The 18237-nt window shown below is 37.0% G+C and overlaps 1 protein-coding gene across 5 annotated transcripts in view; it reads right to left on the minus strand.

Moving 5' to 3' along the window:
* ABCA1 (ATP-binding cassette A1) overlaps positions 1-18237 on the minus strand; it is a 307414-nt gene that overhangs the window by 94182 nt on the left and 194995 nt on the right. For all 5 annotated transcript variants that reach the window (XM_089804610.1, XM_089804609.1, XM_089804613.1 and 2 more), the window contains 2 exons: positions 2934-3144; positions 2173-2256 (listed from right to left, as the gene is read on the minus strand). In XM_089804610.1, the coding sequence (XP_089660736.1) occupies positions 2173-2256; positions 2934-3144 (295 nt within the window). The remainder of the gene's footprint in view (positions 1-2172; positions 2257-2933; positions 3145-18237) is intronic.

Consider the following 18237-nt stretch of genomic DNA (forward strand, 5'->3'; position numbering starts at 1 on the left):
TTTACCTCAGCAGCAAATTGCAAGATAAACTCATAATCTAACCCTTATACTTCAGCAAGGGCACAAAACCACAAACTCAGAATTGTCACAAAGACAACAAGCAAAGAGATAAACAAATAATCAGATGCTTTACTCATCAAATAAGCTCATATTTATAATCTCCAAATGGCACAAAGTTTTGCAAATGAATTTCACTTAGGAAACTTCCCACATATAAAATTAAAATATAATAGTGTCATTATAAACTAATTTATTAATTGCATTTCGCTCCAAAAACGACCTATTCCACCATAACTTAAAAATTCTGACACGTAAGGCCATTGTTTCTTGTTCTCATGATTTAAAACTTATTGTCCCAGTTCCAACGAGCTATCATACTAAGGTGACCAACCAACAACACTATCAAAAATAGCAACCTTGGCATATTTATATGAATAATAATAATAATTCACTCGTCTTACGAAAACAACTGAAGAGGCATTAGAATCAAAATCTGACAACACCAAAGTGATCCTGATGATGAAAAATGATGAATGAACTTGACGGGGTGACTTACTATAAATAGACGCTCCCTCCAAGATTCTTGGAGCTCAAACTAGAAGCTCGAAATAAAAACTAAGAGCATCCTCCAACTCCTCTAACTAAACTGAGCTCATCGGAACCAATAGATTGACTTACTATAAATAGTAAGTCCCTCAAACAGAGCCAAAACACACCATAGGCTGTTGGAAAGCCTATAACCACACAACTGAGACCTTCAAATCCCACTGTCAGTTCACGAGGGTCGCGATGGTGAACTAAACTAGCCAACTACAGAAACCTACTGAAAATGGGAACATTACACTAAGACATCATTACAACCAGCTAAAAATAATATATTCCTAAATTTCTGGCTTGTTAATTTATAAATTATGCGTTTTAATTTTTGATTTTATAATTTAACCTTAAAGTTGTACTTGTAAATGAGATTAATTATTTTTCTTTTCCCTTATTTCAGATAGATAATGGCAAATGTTTGGGCCCTCAACCCAAATCTTCAAAGAATTGTTATTTGTATTTTGAGTCAGCCAAGCAACGCCTCTAGATGTGAGCACAATTGGTCCATGTTCGAGCATATCCACTTGAAGAGGTGAAATAGGTTGTTTGCGTAAAGGCTAAATGATCTTGTCTTTGTCTATACAACCTCTGTCTTAGCACTAGACAAATTTTGGGCCCTAACTCCTCTCTAATCACTCTAAAGGAGATTGATCAAGAGTCAAAGTGGCTCACTGAGACTATTGATCCGGTCTTCACTGAGGCAGACCTTGACTGGATTGACCAGGCAAATATAGAGGCTGAGGCTGTGGTTATGGTAGAGGAGGATTGAGCATGTTCTAGTAGACACACACATGTTTTGTTGATGTTGTTCATGAGTCCACCTCACATGTAGGAGTTGTGGCTACTCAAGCCTCTAGGCCCTACCCTAGATGGCTTTGCAGCAGGCAGATAGGATACTAAGAGGCTGAGGCTGAGGCTGAGACTAAGGCGAAGGCCGAGCTCTAGGATGGTGAGGAGGATGAGGATGAAGCTTGAGCTAGAGGTTGAGCAGATAGACTTGCTTTTTGTTTATAGTGTTACTGTTTAGTTTTACACTTTACAATTACACATACGATTCATCATCATGGATCTTCCATACATTTATAATTTGACAACATTTATAATTCTATATATCTATGTCATATGATTCTATGTTTTGTATTTACTTTAGCTACAACTTACATTTAACATATGTCATGCATTTATCATTTATGTTTCTTGTTTGTGTATGTTAGCTTCTATTTGATGATGTTATAATTTTACTTATATTCAATAAAGGGTGCATGAAATAAGTTTTAAATCATTAAACTCTCTGAATTTCAAAGGATTTTCATTTTGCTGAGTCGTAGCTGAGTCACGAGTCGAGTCAGCCTTGCGGAGTCTGAGTTTGGGAACTATGGTTGCAACACATCAAAAATTAGAAATTTTAACTCTGCAAATTCCAATCATATATGGTACATGCAAGAGAAATTATATTAAGTTGCTCATATGTTAACAGCAAATGACCTTTACAATTGGCACGGAAAAATGTTAAGGAACGAAACAGAAAGCAATGGTGACAAATAAGAAAATATTAACTTATTAACAGAAAATCACCTTTACAATTGGCACAGCAAAAGATGAAGGAATGAAAGAGAAAGCAATGGTGACAATTATTGCTGCTGAAAATGCATCCAAATCCTGCCAAACCAAAAGTTCATTAAGCTAAATCTGTGCAGGAATATTTAAAATGCTATATAAAGTAATGCCCTGTAATACTACATAAGTAAACACAAACAATCATGCAATATATTTCTTGTTGCACAAAATCCATACTTACATTGAACAAGAAGAATCTAAAAGAAATAAAAGAATGTCAATAGATACTTGACAATATCTACTTATAAGACAAATCTGGAGATTATCAGAAAAGGCAAGATGCCAGTTGCCACGACACTAGAAAGCTGTTCAATTAGTATAGCTTTGCTTGTCCTAGGAGAAGGGGGTGATTGTATGGGAGGAAGGGGGAGAGATTAATTCTACAATAGAGGGAAGTTCTTAACATGAATCAGAATTCTTGCATAAGCTGCATTGTAGAACCAGAATTCAAGGATTCTGTACTTGAGAACTGATTGCAGAAATTCACATGGAGCATTCTATCTTCTAAACGGTATTACTTTGTTCTGTAATTATTCACAAAGCTTTTTCAACAGAATTTTACGATGGCAAATCAATTACAGAGACATTTTCAATATCCATTTTGAATCCATGCTCCAAGAAGTTGAACATCTTTAGGGATTCCTATTTAAAATTTATGAGTTTTTTGTAGGATTTCAAGGGTATAATTGACATGTTATATAGAATGAACTACGCCATACATGATGTTGGCTATGCTGTGACTCTGTCATAGGCAATGGATGATTTCGGGTTCGAATTGTCATATTTGGGTGATGAGTTGCCAGCCTCAGAATTGCGCTGTTCATAACATTGATATATGTTGGGGCTGCATGCTGACAAGTACTGTTGTGTAGTACTGTGTAGCCCAAGCTCCCATCAATATTTGGCTCGTTCATTACTACAGCACCATACCTGTTTAGAAAATGCAAAGAAAAATAAATAAGACAATACTGCTTCAACATGTGAATGTTCAAAGGTTGAAAGCTACTAAAAACAAGGAATTCATGTACCAAGTCTTAACTTGAAATTATATGCACTCAAAATTGACAAAAGAATCTTTTGTATATAGAAACATTTATGTCTACATTATCTTATTTATTTATTGGCTTACCTCATTTACAATACAAGTTAGTTCATGTAAAGGAAGCTAAATTTGATTATTTCATTCTCTTGTTGCATTAGTTGTCGAGACTGACAAAATTGATTTTTTTTAATTGGGGCTATTGGATGAAGAGCTTCAACTGCTTCACCATGAGCCTACCATTATATTATACTCTTCTTTTGGCATGTTAACTAAAATCGTGTACAAAGGGGCACATTAAGAGTTCATCTCCACTTTAATTTGTTGCATGGAATGACTATCACTATCTCTCAATATGGAAAATATATTAAAGATTTTGAATATTTGTAGGCCGTAATAATATAATGATATAATTCAAGGTAGTTTTGGGTTGGGTAGTTGATAGCAAGTGGATGTGTCAGTTGGTCTTCCTAACCAACCAACCTCTATTTAAGAACATCGGAATATGAATGATGTAGTTGTTTTGGTAATCAATTAAATATATTGGTTTCCCTCACCAACTTTGGTACTTTTGATATTGGTATTAAATGCTTTGTTGATTCTAGTACATTTCAATGTATGCTTTATTATGTTGATTGATAACCATTCTACATTTTGGTGTCATTGCCTAAGTTCAATCCTAGACGTCATATAATAGACGGAATGGAGTAATGGGCAGGCCATTCCTACCATGAATACAAGTACCAAATAGTAACGGAGAAGAGGAGGAAATCACAAGGTAAGATCTAGTGACACAAGATCTTGGGGTAGCCTGGGAAGTCTCTGTGCATCAATGTGTGCAAGGGAAGCCTAAGAGAGAGTGGTTCGAGAAAGCGCGGCACAAGACGAACTTTTGATGCCACCAGTGATGTATGACCTTTTTGGGCAAATTCCTCGATTGCTAGCAAGAAACTTGGTATGCGTGGAGGAAGAAAGAGTCAAAGTACAAAGAGAAGGGAAAAGGCAACAAGTACCAACAATTGGCCGAAAGAAGTACACGAGAACTTCAGGAGAAAAAATCCAAGAAAGAAAAATTGGCAACAAAATAATTCATGCCCCTACTTCCAAAAAACAACCCAAGGTGGGTACAGGATGAAGAATCCAAGGGGGTAACTGCCTTGCACCGACTCCTACAAAATAGGGAACAGAAAGAAAGATGTCACCACTTAAGAGAAATTGTTAGTCAATCCCAAGATCCAAATCAAATTGAAGAGAATTTAATTGAATATATAATAAAGGGCATTGTCAATTCAGCAATCTCAGAAGGACGAGGAAGGAAGGAGGGGCAAATGGACCTTAGGACCCCCAGCACGTAGGGAACATCGTTATACTCAAGAACAAAGCTCTAGTCACAGAGAGGACGAGCTAGGGGGAGGAGAAGTTTACAAACTAAGCACCCAAGAAACCCTCCTAGTTGGAGGGAACAGTCAAAGGACTAGCAGGAAAAGGATGGGCACAGAAAAGCAAAAGCTTTCGAAGTTCACAGGAGACAAAACGAAGAACCCTACAAGATATTGTAAAACCTACATAACAATATGGCAGGTGAATGGAAAATTAAAGTAATGGATGGTTAAAGGCATTTCCTACCACTCTACAGGTATGGTTGTTGATTGGTACACAAACTTGGAGGCAAAGAAGATGGCCACTTGGAGGGATCTACACATAGCTTTCGAGGAAGAATTCAAACTCTTACGAGATGATGATGAGATTGTAATAGAGATATACGACACAAGACAAGCAAAAAATGGATCAGCAAGCGCATAGTAGGAGACTGATGAGTTGATAGGGAAACTAGATAACAAACCTATAGATGAGCTAAAGAAAAGATGGTTTATTGAAGGGTTAACCCCGTTCCTACGGAGGAAAATGAAAATTCTCCCACCATCATCATTTGTTGAGGCATTTAGTCGCGCGATGGATATAGAGAGTGAACATGAAACCTCTAAAGGATGGAGGAACAAAAGGAGCAGGAATTCTCAAGAAAGTGGGGATGAATCTAAAACCATACAAGCATTGCAACAAGAGATGATGAGGATGACGAAGGAAATAACAAGAAGCAAGGAGGAGAAAAGGGAAGGAAAAGAACTATGGTGTACAAATTGTGAAAAGGAAGGACACACGAAGAACACTTGCCCCAAAAAGGCATTTTGTGACATAGGTCAAGTAATGGGGCATTACAAGGAAATCATCCACACCTCCCTCTACTCCTCCATGCAACACAAACATGTAAGCATCGTTTGGAGAGTACCGAAACAATAGGGGGGTAGCAACAACAATAGTAATAACAACACGCCAAGGAGTTGAATTCAGTACGACTCCAAGGGACGACCCATGATACAATGTAGGCGATGTAATGAATGGGGACACTTGGAGTGATGCTATGCAAATGGTGTGGATCAGGTAATCATGAGGATGCCAACTACCCCAAACAGAAAAGTGCAAACATGTTGGAGGTGGTAAAACTAGAGGAAGAAGTATTGGGCATCAATCGTATGTAGGCTAGAAAACTCACATATCCAGACGTAGGTACGGAAATACAAGAGGTTGGGCGACACCAAGAGGGAAACTAACATCATGAAGCAACTTCTAAACCTTCCTCCACGAAATCCATCCCGGAAACTAACATCATTAAGCAAGTTTTGTAGACTGCTGTAGCAATAAAGATTGCAGACCTGTTGGAGACTCTACCACACGTAAGTGTGGCAATAGCGCACGAAAATAGTACCAAGGAGGAACCATCGAAGGACGAAGTAAAAATGGGGAAGGGCAATGACTGTATACGTACCATAGGGATGGGAAAAACATCGGTGGTGGTAGAGATTGAGATTATGGGGTGTAAATTGGCCAATGCTATTGTGGATGGAGGCTCGGGTGTTAACGTCCTCCCTAAAGAAACTCTTAAGGCTCTCAAGAAACCAACCCTTTGGCCACCCACTTTCCAGTTGGTAGAAGTAGATCAACATGCTATCTAGCCCATGGCCTTAATGGGATAGAAAGAGGTGATTGGAACACAGCAGATCTTCCTAGATTTTGTAGTGATTGCCCTAGAAAAAAAGGGTTACGATGCACTAATCTGAAGAGGATGGTCGGAAATACACAATTGACTTAAGGAGCCAGTCGGTAAGTTAGAAGCTTGCATCCGATTCAGAAGTTGAGGGAGAGGATGGCGATGGAATCAAGTGAGATGAAGAAGGCATTCTACACGTGGAAGAGTATTCAGAAGATGAAACAAGTCCCCTCAACGGCCTATTGGACAAAAATTTTCCTATTTATTTCATAGACATAAAAGAAGAAAATCATGTGAAGGAAACAAAAGAGAATATAGTAGAAAAGCAAAGGAGAGGAGGATAAAAGAAAAGAGTACGGAGAAGCTACTTCCTCCATGGGGTGCGAAACAAATTTCTATTCAAGAGAACTTGGTTGCTCTGTATCAATTGCCTTATACTAAGATCATAGATCTTCAATGCCACAAGTAGGTTGCACATAGCGTTCGACTTGAGACACCAGAAGGCATTGAGGTGGCTTAGTTAATTGCCATGCTAGTTCAATCTACAGCCAAGAAGGAAGTACGTGGTGGGAAGCCCATAGAGGGAACAAGTATAGAAATGAATGTAGCACAAGATGAGAACACCATGTTGGCATAAGCAAATTAATTGTTGAGGAAATTTTAAATGATACCTCCCCCTTCACCAACTCCCTTGGAGATGGAGATAGAAGACCGAATGGAAACTCAAGAGAAGCACTAGGAACTATTAGAAGTAGGAATGGCAACACTTTCATTTGAGGAAAAAGCTAAAAAATTCCTCAAAGACTTATAGGGAATGTAATAGACCACTAAGGAGATCATAAAATAGGCTTAGGAGCAAAACGTAGATGCCATCATCAAAGCGCTAGAATCACTAGTAGCATTTATGAAGAATGACTGCTATACAGACTAGAATTCACTTATGCAGAGTGGAGTCAAGCATGTACATGCAGCAGACATATGTAAGGCTGGACATATAGTACCCATGACACTCCAGCAGCCATCTCTCATGCAATCACTTGCTTGGATGGAGGAAGCATTTCAAGGCACATTCCTAGCACTACAGCAAGAAAAGAACTTGACGAGGAGACTAGAATAAGAAAAGTAGATGACACGAAGAATAGAAGCGAAATGGAAGGATGAGAAAGCAACTCTAGAAGTCAAATTGGTAGCAATAAAAAAAGATAGAACGGACACTTTGCACCTGCTTCAAGGACTTTGAGCTAAACAAATGGTAGTGGAGCAAGATTTACAGCATATCCACAAACGGGCATCCATTCCAGGGACGTCCTCCCACCCTACTTCTTGATATATAGTTTTCTTTTGGATTTTCCTGGGTAGTCGTCTGGAAGAAGACTTCTTTTTTGGGGCAAATAGATGTAGGCTGAAATAATACAATAATGTAATTCAAAGATAGTTAGTTTGGGGTTGGGTGGTTGATATCGATGGGATGTGTCGGTTGGTCTTCCTAACCAACCGACCTCTATTTAAGAACACTGGAACATGAATGATGTACCTTTTGTTTTGGTAATCAATGAAATATATTGGTTTCCCTCGCCAACTTTGGTACTTATGATTTTGTTACTAAATGCTTTGTTGATTCTAGTAAATTTGAATGTATGCTTTATTGTTCTGGCTGGTAACCATTCTACAATATTGTTTTAATTGTGATAATATTTCAGAAAAAAATTGATATTTCCCTGGCTATATTTGTTTTACTCATGAAAATTTATACATAGAATCATGGATAGCCAATCAAATCTATTGTTTGTAATCTCCAGCATCTTAAGCATTGTAGGAATTGAACAATATTGTTGCACTTTAATAATGGCATGCAATAATAAGCACAGAAAAAAAATCAAGGCAACATAAAGCATAATAATGAAAAAGAGCTTTACAGGTGCAGTGAGAATCAAAACATGGTAAGTAAATATCATCGGTATATTTCATGATGTCAGTAATTATGAGTAGATGACCAAAGTTAAAACCTATATATTTTATTTCTGAAAACACACGTCAAACACATAACCAGAACAGTAAAGCAAGTAGACTTTATGCAAGCAAATTATTCTACTCTAAAAATACAATTAGTGATTACACCTCACATATAATCAGATTTAGCTAAAACAATTCAAATAATTCTTACCATAATCTATTTGACACTAGAATCTAAATAATCCATTGTTACATAGAGACACATCCCTTCTCCCAATGTTATCGTTCCCTGTGGTGTGCTTGTGACATAGGAATGGCAGAGAACATCCCAATGTCCTAAAGTTTTTAAGGCAAATGTCCCCAAAATGACTAATTAGGACACTTAAGACATCCAAATATCCATATTGTTTGGGTTTACAAGTTGAAGTTTATAATAATGAGGGGCTCAAAAGCCTCCTATGAAAGATCCCTTCTGATCAGATGACTGCAAGTTCTGATTTTTTTGGGTGTTTCTTTGAATTTTCTAAAAAAAATTAGATTTAGCAATATTCTTCTTTTCTTTTTTGTATTTTTTGGGGTTTTTTCTTCAGATTTGCAACATGAAATGAGAAACAAACTAAAATGAAAGTATACATTAAAGCAACAATTTAGTAGTTTTAATTGACTTAAAGAATCCAAGGACATACCCGTACACATCTGGTATGGATTTGAAAATCCTCGAGATGTCCAACCAGCACATAAAAGGTCAGTCCAAGATTGTTGTCTAAATATATTAGGGCCACTTCCATCCCCTCCTAAAAAATAGGATCTCATTTAGGAAACTATTTCAAATCATGTGGAATGGCTAAGAATCCTTCCTAGACAATCTTTCGGTCTAATAAAAAATAGGGATCCCCTAACCACTCTTCTGACCAAGGAGAAACCCTGACTATAGGCCAACCTCTGTTGTAGTCTGAACTTCTTAAGAAAGGGACAGTAGACCCCAACACTCCTTACCAAATTCTTAACCATCCAACAACCACCAAAATTGATTAAGTTAAGCACTTGCAGGTATTGGCAATTGTATATTTTTATATACATAGTATTATTAGTACAGCTATTGTTGAAATTCATAACCATCCAACAACTACCACACTTATTTCCATTAGGCACCTACACGTACTGACAATTGTATATTTCAATATAAATAATCCCTAATATTGAACAATTTGTAAAGCCTTCAACACTTTTGCCACTATCAAGGCACTGAATTTTAGGTTTTCTTGTTGCGGCTATACTTGACTCAATGAGCATTGAACACAAATATCAAATTTGAAGCATTGTGTAAACATGACTCCCCACACCCCCCACACCCCCCCCCCCCTCTCCCCTACATGAGAAAGTACATGCGCACACATGTGCTTGCATTGATGCACACACGTGTGCTTGGATGCACGCACACACATGCATAATCCACTTGATTCAATGAAGATTGAACATTAAATCTCCAATTTGATGCATTGTGTTATTGTGATTCCACATGTGCACACTGCAATTCCATCATCCTCATCTTAAATGCCAATAAACAAAGAAACAAATAGAATCCTTCACTACAATTTTTCCCATGCCAAGTAAATTCTAAATATGGTGTGAGGCTGCTTGTGTAAATGCCAAACATTTGGAGCTCAATGCGAAGTTCTCAAATAGATGAAAACTGTGAAAAAGATTATTGATTTCAGATTGCAATATTATATGGAATTGCATTACAAATAGCAATTGAATGAAGAGTTTTAAAATCAAAAAGATGATACTGAAACCATGAATATGGAGATGGAACTTAAAATGACTATGGATAAGGAAAGCATGGAGGGTTGACAAAATAAGTAGAAGAATTGAAAGCAAAGAGCATCTGCTGAAGAAGTCAAAATACTTGATGATTGCCTTGGCTGGAGACTTGTATACTTGACTGTCTTCTCTTCCATCTCTTCTTAGCATAGAATTGAAATCTAAAGTTCCTAACTGAGATAATCTCACACTGAAGTAAACATTGCTGTGAACTACTTCCTAACCACAGATTGTCTCCCAGTGATGAGCTTTTTTGCAATTTATAAACATTGTTAACCACTAAGTAGTTCACAGTATTAAAAATGCACATTGGCACTACTCACTGTGCATGAAATTAAAGTTGATGACAGTAAGGGTTTTCTTAGCAGTTGATCTATATGGTAATGAAGTAGAATGAACAATGGCCGAGCCTAACAAAGAATATATGACCTTCTGCTTATGTTTACACAATTTAAATTGAAATGTTTTGATACCTCGTCCTGAGCCTAATCATTGAAGGATATTTTAGAAAGACATCAATTCATGGTTTAAAAAACTGAGATAACCAATACTTAACTACTAAAAGCTCCAAAAATCAATCCTGGTTTGAGCCCGCGGCCAAGGATCCTTTTGGAAAACTAGTTTTATCAGTAAGAAACTGGCAGATTATTTTCTTTTCTTTTGTTTTTTAACTTTTTCCTCTTGTTCTGAGAAACCTATGAGATATTCAATAACATCAAATAAATAAAACATTCCTAGAGTTTATTAAATAATCCACAAATTTTTCCCCTTTTCTAGGTATCTATGAAGTATTTTCATTTTACGCTTCATTTTTACAAACATTCATTCCAAAATCAAACTATTTTAGAGCAGAAATGCAGGAATCTGCAGATCAGCATAGTTTGTCGATTGTCATCATAGAAACATAAGGGTACACCTCAGCGATTGCATTTTTTAATTTTCTAAGTAGTCAGCAGGATTCTCCCAACTCATAAGCCCTCAAGGCAGCCAAGGAAAGCCGAAGAGCACTTCTGAGCCAAGTCTGGTTAAATAGTCAGAAAAATTCTGCTCGAAGACTCCCAAGTCTTAGGCTCGAACTCCCAAGTACTGATCTTGAACTCTTCTGGCACCTGGAGATAACAAACATAGCAACTAAAATTTCAAATTTTGAGTTGAGGGTCATTTGATAGGTGAATATTACATTATAACAAATTGATGGTCAAATTGGATTTTTATATTCTCTAGAATTCTAAATGCACTGATTTCATTTCTAGCAAAGATACCAGATCCCTCCAGAAAGCACAGGATCCTGATTCCGAAGCAATCCAGATTCAGATCCCTATCCTGGCAGGACTCCGAAATAGAATCTGGGAGGATCTGCAGGAATCTGGACCTCTTGGGCAACGAGAAAGTGGCCCAGTTTAACTTTCTTTATGTATTTTTTTAAAATTAATGTCAAATTCAACCCTAAAATTCAGACCCACAGAGACAAAAGGGGGCTCACTTTAACTTTATTTTGACACTGAATGTCTTGAGCCATTGAGAATTCATCTGAGATACCTGACTATGAACCAATATAAGCTATGATTATCTGATCTCGAAGGACTCAATTATGGTGGTTCATGTAACCAACTGTTGATCTGTGCTAACTGCTGATGCCTCTGGAACCATTGATAAGAAAAGGATTTGTATCAAGCCTTTGGCAACATAACCAATAATGTCTAGATTTGGCACCAATCAAAATCTGAGCATCTAAGCAAAGAGAAGCTGCTGGAACTGATCATATAAACGAAGGAAACTCATATCTCTGCAGTAATGAATGAGGACAACTTACAGGTGATGATGACATGGTGACCAATTAAAGAAAGTACCTATCATGAGATTTGTGAGATGTTTGCAGTTGCACCAACATTGGTATGCCTATGAGACTTTAACTCATTATTATTAATATATGTTTGAGCTTTGAATTTTTTAACTAGCGACAAAGAAGCATTGACATGTTACATGTATGGAATCTATCAATATTCATACATACATAGTTTCTAAAATGTCTATATATATACCCATGGAATGAGGACTCAGCCCAAAAAGATTGTTGCCGAATGCCCAAATCAAAATCCGAACCAGAATCAGGATGGGCTACTTAGCATTTTTGTGTAATTATGAGGGAGTTTTTTTTAGCAGAGTCTGTACTGAAATTTTTCCCAAGTCTGTGCCAAGCTTCATCCATAAGTCACTATTTTTGGGCTTCCGAATTGAGTCTCAATCCGAGTTTTTAGACTTCACTTCTAACAATCAAGCTGCCATGCAATAGAGGAAAAGCTGGAAAGGAAGTCCAACAGAAGTAAACTAATATATGTGAGCATCAGCTTTACAGTCTATATGCTCAGGAGCCTCATAGGCTAATTATATTTTTGAATTTTGTTATTCACTGGAAATTGTAGCATTACCTAATTGAGAATTCAGGAATAAATGGTGTGACACAATCATTAGACTTTTCACACCAAAGTCTTTTTTGGAATTTTTCCCAAGTCCATATAGTTTTTTGCATATTAAAGTTGACCATCTTCATGATGGCTTTATTGTTTGTAAAGGTCTGTCCTTGTTGTCAAATTGTATTTGTTAGTCTTTTTCTCTCTGAATTATTTGAGATTGATAAAACTTGGTAGAATGTAATGAGTCTGATTAATCACTTATTAGAAAACCAAAATGTATGTAGCAAAGTAGTTACAGCGCATAATAAGTAGACAACACTATTTATGTAATAAAGTGATTAAACATTTATCATAAATGAATTATTTTCACTGGTAAACAGCAGCAATGTTTATAATATATATGACATTCGACAACTATGATATTAAATTCAGTGACAATGTCAATGCTCACAGTTAACATACCGATTTTCACTGTTACATACACATAGCAGCTTCAGATAACACTCGTAACGACCTCCAAACCTAGCTGCAACTCCACCCAAAAAACTGACTGATTAATATACTCTGTCTGGCCATAGTACAGCATAATAGCAGTTGTGTATCTTCTAATGCCGCCCAGATGATCTGCAGACTCATTACTGTCCTTGAAGCTGTTAGGAAATCAGAGACGGCACCTCAATGCTCATTAATTGCAGTGACAGCCCTTCTGTGGCTATACCAGACCTTGTATGACACCTCTAAATCAACTCCAACATGTACAACACTTCCATAATATCTTAGACAGTAATTTCAGTATGTATGGCAGCCTTCTAGGGACTTGAGTGTTGTACAGTATGTATGGATTTCCCTAAAAGATTTCAGTTGTTCACAGCAACTCATTTACAGCAAATCAAACAACGGTACCTTTCTAAGCCCTGCAATTGAACTCTCCTTGCAACTCCAATCTCAGCATTTATAAGAAATAGCAATAGATTTTACCTTTTTGAATTCCAATCCTTCTGACTATGTCTTGCAACAGCGAGAAAAATGTCAGCACAGAATGATTTTGTCCTCCAAGTCTACGAGAAAAAATCTCCACAATTTCACCAAATTTCATATATTGTCCCAGCGTGCTCGAAGAGAACTCTTCAATCTCTTTTATCACACTTTCTGAGAGCTCATCCACTTGCTTTGTCAATGTGAGATAAATGAAATCAAAGTTTTTGCACTTTCCTATCCTTTTTTGAATTTTTGCTTTTTTGCACATACTTTCTCGTGATTGCTTTTCTTTAATAATTTCTATGCCATTTAACGTGATTTTCCTTCATGTCCCGAACCAATATTTTGTGTTTCTAATGTAGTATGGAATGAAGGTGAACTCTTTTATTTAAATATCTTCCACAAACTCTACACTATGCATTAATATAGTTTAATATTTGAATAAACTTTATTAATGCATAATGAATCATATCAATGATAAATAATCTATTTGTTGATTTTAAACCAGTAACATTGACATGTCACTACCACTAGAGGTTCCAATCATGTCAAACTGACTTACTGTAAATAGTAAGTGTGCCCAAGACTACCTCTTAACATCTCAGAAAGACCTACCACTGAAATTGCCTAGGCCAAATGGCCTCTAAGTCCTTTTAATGTCCTAGTTAGCTACAGAACTGTGGGGAAATAGGATAATGACAACATCATGCAACGAATGCCAAAAGGACATCACAGTCTAGGCTTCCCCAAATTGATTGTCCCAAGTAGCATCCTCAACCAACAAGTTTTTCCAGTTTTCACTTAACCTTATATTCTTTGATTGTCCTTTCTGAAGTGTCATTTTCCTAGTATCAATGATTGCTTCTAAAACAAATACCAGTTTCCCCTCCTCATACAGGGGTGGCAACTTTGTTGATGGTACTACATTATGGCCCAGAGATTTTTATGTTTCGTGTCATACAATACATTATGCACCTCATTGCTCGCTAGCAAATCTAGCTCATAGGCCACCTCCCCAGTGCATTAAGTAACTCCAATTGGACCATAAAATTGTGGCTTAAGTTTCTCAAGACCATTCTTCCTCAAAGAGGACTGTCTATAAGGTTGGAGTCTCAAGTCAACCATATCACCAATCTCAAAGCTGGGCACAATCATATGCTGATCAGCATATAATTTCTATTGATTTTATGTCTGGATGTTCTTCTTGAGTAACCTTAAAATGTCTTGACTGACCTGTAGTGAATCCTTAGTCTTCGACACCTTGTTTTCTCAAAAGAGTAAATCGATGCAGTTTGGGGCTTCGTACCCATACAGTACCATAAATGGGGTCATCTTGATAGTTATGTGGTAGGTGGTATTGTAACAGCACTCACCTAAATGCAACCATTGAACCCAAGCCTTATGTTGGCCTCACACATAATTCCACAAATAAGCTTCAACCCACTTGTTTACTATTTTTGTCTGGTCACCGGACAGCAGATGATAGGTAGTGTTGCGACTATGCTACATACCACTCAATCTGAAAAGCTCAAGCCAGAATAAGCTCAGAAACTTGCTATTACTATTTCTCACTATGTTGTTAGGCAACCCATGAAGCTTGGATTGTATTGTCAGTTTGTCCAGGTCATCTATAGATCAAGTAAAAGGAAGTGCGATCCTAGGTGCAGCGTCTTTTTACCTATGAATCTGTCCAAACAAATGGGAAACTCTACTAAATGACAAAGAAGTGGCAACAACACATAAGGTAACCAAGACAAACCAATCCTCAAATGGAAAATGCTTTCACAGAGCATATCTTGGGTTTTCAGCAAACTCAGAGTTGCAGCAATACATAAGGAGTGTACCAGTCTGGTTTACGACATAGGTTCTGGTGGCTAAGAATTCCTAAAGTCCATTTTCTTGTGTGTCAACCAAATTCTAAAAGGCAAAGTAACTGAAAAACTACAACTTTACCGTTTGGACCAAAAACTAATAGTAGTGAGTCACAGATAAGTCATCTTAGTAGATTGACACAAAATTTTGAGCGGTTAGAGTTCATTAAAAGTGAATCTAGCAGGTGCTTGATTGTTTCACATTCTGAATTGAATCAAAGTGAAAAGGAATTGGATTTTTTCTTGCAGTACCAAGGTTTTCTGACACTGAAAGGGCGAAACTGACAAGAGAGGCACATAATGGAGGCTGATCCATTTCTTTTGCTTATTCTGCTATCACTCTCAGCAGTTTTTTATCCAAGGCACTATCATGGTCTAAGGGACTTTTTCAACTTTTTTTCCAATTTCGGAATATTGTTTGAAAACTCTAAGGTTTCAACTTCAAAAGCATGTTGTATAATTCTTCAGACATTTTGTGAGGTTTTCCATCATGATTTTGCTGAATTTGCAAACTAATGACAAGGGTTTCATAGCTGTCATTAAAAAGGAAATTAGCCCAAATATATAGTTCCCATCCATTCAAAAGACGTAGATAGCTACTTCGGTGAAGTTTCAGTCCTCAAAGTTCAACAGTTGTCTTTGAAATTTATTTCAAAATGTTCAGAGTCTGGTTTTCATCACACAAGAAAAGTAGATTTGTAATAGGGTTAAGAACAAGTTTTCAGTTGCAGCGCATCATTTGTTTCTATTTCCAAACATCTGTAGCAAAGAGAACACTCAGCAATGTCAGTGGCAAGATATCATAGGAGGATTTGCATTGGTTTGTTGTCACTATCCGAGAATAACAGTCATTGCAACAACCCATATCATTCCTCTGCTCTTCACTCAAGGTGCTATAGGTTGACAATCGTATTTTTCATCAAAAGGGTTCATATCCCAGGGTTCTTAGAATGGTAGACTAAAAAAAAATCCTCCTGTAGTTACAATTTCAAATCCATTTTTGTCAAGGAAGAAGGAAAAATTTTGGAATTCATAGATCAGATGATATACATCTGATTTTGGACCTGCAAAACATAATTCTTAACAAGTTTTTTATATTTATATTTTACAAATACTTTCTGTATGAATGTTTCATATCTTATGACATGCTGTTTATGTAATGTGATAACAGCCTTGCAATGTTCTTCAGCTCCCCATTAGCATAATATGAACTCCTTGCTAGGAGTTGATACACTACTTGCAAGGCACCAGACCAGATCTTCATATTGTGTGACATTTCTGGATGCAAGGGGGACATTGAGAAAAGGGCTTGGCTTCTCAGATATAAAGTGACTTGTTCCTACCATACACTTCAGAAGGAATTTTTTCCCATCATACAATGAAGGGGAATTTTGTAATAGGCCACCCCGTTTTCAGCTTGTTTTTTAAATCCGTCTGCTTGTGGAAATTTTGTCAAACAGTTTGCAAGCAATCTGGTAGCTGAGATTTCTGATTTGTCTCTTTCCAGTATGGATGAAATGTTTGTCGATATAAAACTATTGCTTACAGTTACTTTCAATAATAAATAATTAAATAACAAGATGAATACTTCAAGAGTTACATAAACATAACTTCAGTGCAATTTTTTTAAAGCTTCCAACATTCAGATTTATCTCAGAAATTTGAATTACAAATCAGAGTATCAGACAATTGCAAGCTTGGTAATTACCAACATAAGTTTCACACAGGTTTGACAAGAATGTAACAGTTACTCACAAGAAACAGCTCCAGCAATAGCAACAGCAGATCACTTTGAAAATGTTCAAACTCCAGACCTGATCGTACTATGGGAATAGTTGAGACAGAGCAGCACTTTGTCAAGGACTGCCTGCCTTACAATGACATCAGATCTGGTTATACAAAAATATTGCAGAACAAGGACTTCAAATATTTATTCGAGGAAGATCAAGTGAAGAGAGCAGCGGATTTGATTACCAAACTTCAGAGAAGGAGAGACAAGTTATCCAAAACTTTACAACTGACTAGTTCCGCTCCTGACTCGGGAGGGTGATTGCATGGGTCCCATAGACTACTTTAGTCTCATGGACGTCATTAAAATCTATTATATCATATCATATCACTGGTTCTGTGCCTGTATGCAGTCACTAGACAGCCACAGCACTGATTTGCAGCCCCTTAAAAATAGACACAAATTATTTACCAGCAGTCTATCTTCAACCCAGCCTTTATTCCTTCAAATCGAACTCCCAAGGAACTGACAATCTCCTTCAAACAAAATATCAAATACCTCACAATCGGATTTCCACAAGACAGCAATTACTGTAGCCGTGTCACTGTAGCTCGGTACTATAGCGCTGTCACTGTAGCTCAGCCACAAACCCAGCCATGCTAAATGATGCCTTCAACAGAGACGTCCAGTAACATGTACAGTAGCTTGGGGAAATACTATGAACTTCGAACTCTATCAGCAACCCAAATTTATAATTTGGCTCTTCATTCCCGACTACCAAAACTGAACTCTTCCTGGCACAGTGAAATTCGACCAAATAGAGAATAGATATCAATATAAATTACCTTGAAGTTCCAACACAAATCTCAAGACCATGTCTTTCAATGGCGTCAAGATTGATAGCACAGAGGGTTTACATCCTCCAAGCCCAAGGAGAAAATCTCCACAATTGCCAAATTCACATAATATCCAAGCATGCCCAAATGAGAGCTATTCTCTTTCTTTTAACACTTCTTCACTAGTTCTACGCTTCCCTCTTGCCAATGTGGGATAATACATGAGTTTTAATGTTACTTTTTTCCCTTTTACAAATGCCCATGCATGTACTTTAAAAGGGGGAACTTGATTTTTATAAAAAATGACTTTATGAAACATTATAATATTTAATT

This window comes from Cupressus sempervirens, chromosome 10, assembly GCF_028749045.1.
Source record: "Cupressus sempervirens isolate cs-2001-9-10 chromosome 10, ASM2874904v1, whole genome shotgun sequence".
NCBI lineage: Eukaryota > Viridiplantae > Streptophyta > Pinopsida > Cupressales > Cupressaceae > Cupressus > Cupressus sempervirens.